Below are 8515 nucleotides of genomic sequence, written 5' to 3' on the forward strand. Positions count from 1 at the left end.
AAGGGATTCAGATGAATGAACAATAGAAGTAAATTCTACATCAGAATTAAGAAATATACAATCAAGAGTACGACCTAAACAGTTTTTAATGTAATTACATTGTTTTAAATTTAAAAGATTTACAAAAGAATTATATAGTATATCTCCAGAGACATTACCTTGAATACTTGATTCGATAGACCAATCGTAGCTATTTAAATTAAAATCACCAGTAATAATAAAATGGTAATCAGGATAGTTAAAATATATAGACTCTATAACATCACATTGTTTAGAATACATTTCAATAGTTGCATCAGGTGGAATATACACAACCTAAAACTATTTTTATTTTATTTACAGTGAATTTTAGAAATAATTGTTCGATTCCAGTTACAATAGGAACTTTTAATAATTCACAACATATTTTTTTATTTATTGCAATTAACACACCACCACCACGCAGTTTACCGTACGACAAATTACGACCAATTAAAACCAAGTTCCGCATCAAAAATATTATAATTTAACCATGTTTCATTTAAACAAACTATATCATAATTCACATTTAATAAGGCATTTCGTAAAAAATTTATCTTTGTTAATAGACCACGAACATTTTGAAAAAAAATATTAATTATAAAAAATTATCATTTCGGAGATTTACTGAACGGTTATTTTTTATAACAATTTTCGGTGATCTTTTCACATATTTAATAATTAGATCAAATTTTCCATTATTTTTACGAGTCTCCAATTCACAGCGGAGTTTTTTCATATAATTCCTTTGATGCAGCGTGCGGTCCGAACTGATTCGAATAATAGAAGGCAGTTGTAATGATAACAATTTTTTCTTAGATTTTAAGATATCAAACGCTTCAGCTGGTGAAGCAAATATAGCTTTTATCGGGCGAGTATCGGATAACTTTTAAAGGTTTAATAATATTTTCACCACTACTTATTGAACTGATAACATTACATACCAAATTAGAGTCTTGCACAATTCTATCAGTTATGTTATTTGACTTGGACTCTGGAACATTGTATAGAATTAAATTTGACGTTCTCATATTACGCTCACTTATTTCGTTGATTATGAACTCTTCAGAATTTTCTGATGTATAAATAGTGTCTTTTTGAGTTTTAACATCGTTTACTTCAGTAATTAAACGGTTAATAATTAATTTCAGTTCGGGGAGTTCACTTAAACCATTATTACAGACTACACAAAAGAATTTCAAACTACGATTTTTTAATGTTAGACATTTAATTTCACTCACTGCTAAACCAGAACACTTGTTATGTACAGACAATTTGCAGCCATCACATTTGATAGGATAATCAAGTTCGGCAAATCCAAGATTACATTTATAACAAACCTCACTATTACTTAATGACATTATAAAGCTTAATTTACAGTAATATAAATTTTATATTATAAAGAAAATTTATTTTATTTTACAGTTAAGAAACACACAACCTTACTGTACAACTATTGAGGTTATGGAATGTGAGACGGTATTAATTCGTTCACTTTTTCAAATATTTCTTACAACGCATATATATGTATGTATACGTTGTAAGTATCGCGTACACAACACGTCAGGTTCCGTAGCCGAGTTATCCTGAATTGTAACAATAGAAGTTGGCACCGTTTAGATTGAAATTGTTCGCGCGGTGGACATTGATGTTGGTAATGCTGGACCGTTCGGAGGAAACGTCGTCGCTGGCGGTGTTGGAGCCAGTGGAAACAATTTGGTGAACATTATACGCATAATAATAATAATAAATTTACTTCATGAATTCTTTGCACTATTTCTCATTGACACATGTGCAGGTTATATATTTCGACGTATACCTATTCTTCTACGACCTCTCCGAGCCATTTGTGGTACTCGTAGGACATTAACTGCCAATTCTAAAAATAGTTATAACAATAAATATAAGTTAATAAATGTTCAAATATACTTACTTTCTTGTTGTATTTTTTCCCGATGTTCTTTTATTTCATTCCCAAGAACATTACAAATATTAGTAATAAAGTNTCCAAGAAGATCACAAATATTAGTAATAAAGTTATCCATAGATAGGCATAGGGTTTTGGTTTGAACTGAAGTTCGACAAAGAGGACACTCATTACTTTCTCTCAACCAAGTATTTAAACAAATTTCGCAAAATGTATGGCTGCAATTAATTGTACACGCCTAAAAAAAAAAAACAAATTTACATATTAAATTTTATATAAAATATTCATTTTCACAATTTATGACTAAATTTTATTTATTTTGCAATGATAATGAGATATTCAAAATTATTTTTTTAATCTAATTTATGGATGCGTAAAATTCAAGTTTTTTTGAACTAACATTTTGTCGTAATATGCACAATGCTCTGCATTACGCATCTTACATTTATCAATATTTAATATTTAATTAATAATATAATTATATTCAATTTATCAATATTTAATACCAATTGTATACAAACGAATAATTAATTTATCTGTCATACCATATACACATTTGTACACTAGCTATTACATATGTATATACATGGTAAATTGATTATTGTATACTATGCATCTTATCTTAAAATAATTATCATGTTCAAATTTTACACAATAAACTGAAAATCACTAAAAGCGCTGGTGGCAACAACCCATGATGGGGGTAATTAAAAATAATATAAAAAGGCGCTGATTTTCTAAGAGACCTTCTTTTTGAAGATCTGGATTCAATAAGAAATTCAGAATTCTTTCAACTGATTTATTTTGATCAAACTAGCCGCGACCCCGTGTTTTCGTCGGTACATTTTAAAGCGATATCAAGTACAACTATTTTCAATACTTTATTTATTTATTAAAAAGGAAAAGTATAAATCTGAACGTAAGATATATAAAAGAAGTAAGTAAATTTATATTAACCCAATTATTTAGAATTAATAATCTGAGTAAAGAATGATAAAGCAACAGATCACATATTTATTTTCAAATTTTATTAATTGTTACTGACTAGTTCGTACCTTGTACATAATAACATTACATGGTGAGCTGGCCATCGCCTCTTCGTTGCCTCAGTGTATTATTTCAGGTACTTACCAGTTAGGTCATTTATAATACCTCTATGAAAGGAACTTAATACAAATCTTTTTATATCTACTTGTTTTTACTATTCTAAACCCTCGGACTCTACAACCCCGATAGAACTTCGTTGTTCCTGAATTGACCAAATCCCCAAATATCCAACATTGGTCAAATAAAATACCCCAAACAACAACATTTTTGCTTATTTTTGTATTAATACAATTTTGAGATAAAATATGTTTTATTTAAACTTCAAACCCAAGTTCTAAAATAAAATAATTTTGTTGGTATAATTATGAAGTATGTGATTTTTTTTTCAGTCTCTTAGAAGCTAATTTATCAAAAACAAAATTTAAAAACTTATTTAAATTTTGGATAAAAAAGTTACTAAATTATAAAATAATAATATATAGACACTGACATAGTAATATTTTTCATTTTACCTAAATTGTATTTTATTTTCATAAACAAACAAATTTACTTTAAAATGTGACACATCATGGTAAAGTAATGTAAATGTAAGTAAATGAAGTAATTGTAAAATCGTTTTTTATCTTAGAAGATTAAGCAAATTTAATTTTAAATTGAAAATTTGTGTCTTCATACGTTTAGCAATCATATTAATTGTTAGTTCAAAATAAAAATATGTACATTTACCTAAAGAAAAGCATTTTAAATTACTTTACTAGATTTTACTTTATGAATTTTATAATTGATTTTTAAACGAATTTATTTACTTTTTCAACTAATAAAAAAGAAATTTTCATCAGAAATAATTTTTTCAGTTAAAATATTTTAGCTTTACTTTTCAGAAATTTTATTTACAATTCTAGGATTAGAAAGTTCAAAAAGTTTTCAGATCTCTACTATCACTTTATAATATTTAAAAATCTTAAAATTGATTAAAAAGTATTCCATAATGCATTTTTTAACCAAAGTAACATAATAAATTTGCTAAGAACTTTTAACATGATGAGACGTGTTATATTCACACTATTAATGGATTTAAATGTAAAAATAATACCTTAACCATTAATTCATTACAAATTGAACATTGAAAATCACTTTCTAGAACATTATAAACCTTTTCTTTGATCGTTTCTTCAATTTTTGATATTTGATCTAGAAAAATAATTCAAACAAAAAAATTAACTTCTCAAAAAAAAAAAAAAGATAATAATAAGATAAATACCTCTTTTTAATGTAATTTAACATTAGCCTTAATGCAATTGAAAGTTTAGGAAAAATAAGATAAATTATATTTTTCTTAGAGATTTGAATTATAATTGTTATAATATAAAAAAATGTAATGTTTTATAAACAAAAATGTATGTTTATATGTAACTGCTTTTAATAACTACTTAATAATCAATGACCATATGGACATGATATTGTTACCAATGTTTCTAATGTTTAATTTAATACAATAGTAATATAAAAACCCAAAATTAATTTAAACCCTATTACGTGAACTCCATCCAAAAAATAAATAAATGGAGTTCATAGGTTATTCACTTATATATTTTATACAGGTAAATAAGTCAGGTAAATAGATTAAGACACAGTATATTTCATGTTATATACTAAGAATATCATGCGACTTTGCTTAAACAGGTGTAAAATTAAATAAAGTAAGTTAATAACAATATATATACTTTGCTTGAAGTGCTTGAGGATATATCCATGTTTACAGTTGAGTTCTGACGTTTCGGACTTATTGCAGTGACTCATGATAGTTGCAGCCACCGACTAGCAACCATCACTCTGAAGATGGACTCTGCAATGAGTCCGAAACGTCAGAACTCAACTGTAAACATGGATATATCCTCAAGCACTTCAAGCAAAAAAACAATCCATGAAAGTTTTAACACATTCAATATATATACTTATATAATCACCTTTTTGTATTTTTAAAGTATTTTCGTAATCTAAATTCTTTCTTGTTAATTCATTATTAGCGAGTTTATGCTGCGGAAAATAATTTTTTTAATATGATTTAATTCAAAAATATAGGTTAATAAAACATGATTTTAGAACTAATTTAAAAACTAATACAATCTATATATAGTATATATATATATATTATATATATATTTTTTTAATTATAGTAAATGTTAATAAAAAAAATTATTATTGTGTGAAAATAATACAATATGTATTAACCAGTGGTTAAGTTATTTTTACTTAAAATATATTTACTTTTAGAACTGTTTTTTTCAATTTTTTAACTTTTTTTGATGCTTGATTAATTATTTCATTAAATTTATCAAATTTAGCATTTAAAAAACGCATTATTGATGCTTTTTCACTTTTCAGCTAAAATAAATCAACTAATAATTAAAAAATTGGATTTAAATAAGTGATACGGTCACATTTTATGCACAAATCTTGGTTCAGTCAATAACATTTAACAACTTGGTCAGCATTCATGCTTATTACAGATATATATATACAGGGACCCGCTGACAATGTTAATATACACATTCTTACAGAAAACTGTGAAAATGTAGTACAACAAGCAGTTGAGACCTACCATATGAATTTTTAACATCTAATTAATATTATTTGAACTTATTATTATTATTTAATTGTGATTTAAAAAATTATAATTCTCATGATGTTTATAGCACATTGTCATCTCCTAGATGGACATTCTCAACATATCTTGAATCCATAGATTATTATTTCATTTTATTTTATTATTAATAAACATTATTATTTGAATCCATTATACTTTAATTAGTTTTTTCTAATGTGATATGTACTAATTAAAATGTTGGGTTACTGTTAACAGGCATATGAGATATGTACCCAAATAGGGTCGTATCATAAGTAAAAATTAAAAATAAATATATAATTTTTGTATTCATTTAAAGAAATGAATTGTAAAAAAAAAGATCATCCACAGAATTAAAACTTACAATATCGTCAACATCAGATTGACTTTCACTAGATTCANGATTAAAACTTACAATATTGTCAACATCAGATTGACTTTCACTAGATTCATTTTCTTCACCATATACTTCATTATTTTGTCTGAAAAAAAAATACAATTAATTAAAACATCTAACTTTATAAAAATTAAACACAAAAAGCAGAGTAACTTTAAAAGAATAGGGTATATATGAATGAAATATTTTAAGCATAATTCTGAATTTTGCAAAAAAGCATTTTACCATTAATGCAAGTTTTTTTAAATATTTTTTGTGAGCAAAGCATAGTTTAAAAGTTGAAATTTAAAAAGGAATAATTTTTTTCATTTTTTAACAATATTATTCATTAAATGTTAACGCGTATCCAAATGGTACGGCACTCAAGGTATATATATATATATATTATATATTTATGTCTATGTGTATATATATTTACACAAGCACAACAGTAAAAACAAAGAAACAACGTCGGAAGACAATATTTGATTCTTATAATATTAGATATTTTCTTTAATTCGAGCAATGTTATACGTATGTAACAATGGGTAACTACTCTTCTGTCGTCGGTAATATCGGTAATGAGCACACTCGCCGCAATCAAAAAAAAAAACACGGAAAAACAATGAAACACAAACAGCACACAAGAAAAAGGCAAACCAGTTAAGATCAACGTCGGAAACGATATTTGTAGACAAATTGTCGCATCATACACAGTAGTTATACGTAATAAACAATTGTTGACTTACCGCCATGTTCCTTGTGTGTGCGGTCATTGATATTGCGTTCAACACTTACCGTATTAGACTGAAACCTTCAGTCTCGTTGGCAAGAGGGAATGGACTATTCGGTCCGGTCATCCGTAACCTATGGATGACGTCGGGACCGAAGGGGGAAAAAAAAAGAAGGAAACTCCTCGGCGGATTACTCGGGACGAGTGGTTTCACGATGGAAACGGGGAGGAGAAGGAGAGTCTGCAAGGAACCCGTTCACGGCGCGTCCCAAATCGTCCACGGCGTCCTCGACTTCCATGGGGGCCGGTCCAGCTGTGGTGTTTGTTGCTGTGGAGGAGTGTCGCACGATCTCCGACAGTGATGGTGGACGGATCCTTGGCGCGGGCATTGGAGGCGCCGGTGTAGCTGGTGGACGGTTGGCCGCTTCTCTCTCCAGGTCTTTCCTCTCCTTGAAAGCCCTGTTGATGCGCTCCCTCCGACGTACGTCGGAGGGAGTGAGCTTCCTGTAGCCCGGGTGGGTCGGTGGCGGCCGGCTGGTCGAGCCCGCCCCGGAAGACTTGCTCGCCACGTCGGCCGCTCCGTCCCGTGTGTAGGGTGTCGGAACGGGACGATCGGCAGCCCGACGCCGTCGGCCCGCCGGTCGCTGCACCACCGCACCAGCGGTAACATGGCGCTGCGGAGAGGAGGCACCACCCTCCCACGGCACAGACCGCGGGACCACCGGCATGGTAGCGAGGGCCCTTTGGGTTTCACGGAGGGTAGCCGCGCGGCCGTCTCTCATCCCCCGATTGTAGAGTAAGCTTGCGATCGCACAGTGGTCTGAAATCGAATTTTAAGCGCTCATAAGTCTCATTTTAAAATGTACTCATAATGTTAAAATAATTATGAAAACTCAATTCTAGTATATTGCGTAGACAAAATATAAAATTTCAAGGTCACATGTTAATCCGGTCGTTATTTATAGCCGTTTGAAGTATAGATATGGTTATATTATGGTTATTCCAACATAAAAAAGGTCTTTCGTTGTAAAGTTTTCTAACAAGTTAAAAAAAGTTTTTTTGACTAAGAAATGATCGTTTTAATAAAATAGAGCATATTTTGAGGCGTTTTTGAAACTAAAAAGCACAATATTAAAAATTACCCTATTTTAGCCAAGTATCAATGCGTAGATATTATAGAGCAACTAGTCTAGATTTCAAAAATATAATTTTTTATTACGGCGGACAAAAATAACTGTGCATAAGGCTAATACGATTAAACCAATTCGTACATTTTTTATTTACAATTAGCTTTCATTTATTTCAATTTCTAATATTGAATTGCTTAGGTTATTTATTTAATCTTCAACGTTCGGTTCGGAAATGACAAATAAATTTCGCACATCAATAGATAATTAATTTATACTTTTTTTTAAAAATAATTTCATTGGAGATATATATGGATCACTTGATACTAATAGCATGTGCATCAAATCTTTATTGGTATTATACCTGATAGTTTCTTACTGGCGTAGGATATGATTCTTCTCTCTCCCGGTTCATCTCCGCGTTGAAAGAGTATTGCTCACACGCCCATTTCACTCGCATCGGTTTGAAGGCAGAAAGTTTTGGCGTAGTCAGGAGGACTCAGACGTGGGGACTCACACAGGGCCTTTTTTACCTGTTCTAAAGCCCTTTGATGGTCTTCCGTCCACAACCATTTCGTCCCCCTTCTTAGTAGATTTTTCAGCGGCGCTATTGTTTCGGCGTAGTTATCGACGAATTAACAATACCAATTAAATATGCCGA

General features: G+C 29.9%; 1 protein-coding gene across 1 annotated transcript; it reads right to left on the minus strand.

Moving 5' to 3' along the window:
• Positions 1–1788: 1788 nt before the first annotated feature.
• LOC126903094 (E3 ubiquitin-protein ligase RNF8-like) lies at positions 1789–5414 on the minus strand. Its single transcript, XM_050681065.1, has 6 exons — positions 5261–5414; positions 4960–5029; positions 4086–4183; positions 2025–2183; positions 1952–1991; positions 1789–1897 (listed from the first exon to the last, which is right to left on the minus strand). Exons 1-6 carry the CDS (start codon positions 5351–5353, stop codon positions 1818–1820), a joined length of 540 nt encoding a protein of 179 aa, XP_050537022.1. The 5' UTR covers positions 5354–5414; the 3' UTR covers positions 1789–1817.
• Between the last annotated feature and the right edge of the window lie 3101 nt (positions 5415–8515).

The sequence above is a fragment of the Daktulosphaira vitifoliae genome, unplaced genomic scaffold, assembly GCF_025091365.1.
Source record: "Daktulosphaira vitifoliae isolate Bord-2020 unplaced genomic scaffold, ASM2509136v1 Scaffold_1, whole genome shotgun sequence".
Lineage (NCBI taxonomy): Eukaryota > Metazoa > Arthropoda > Insecta > Hemiptera > Phylloxeridae > Daktulosphaira > Daktulosphaira vitifoliae.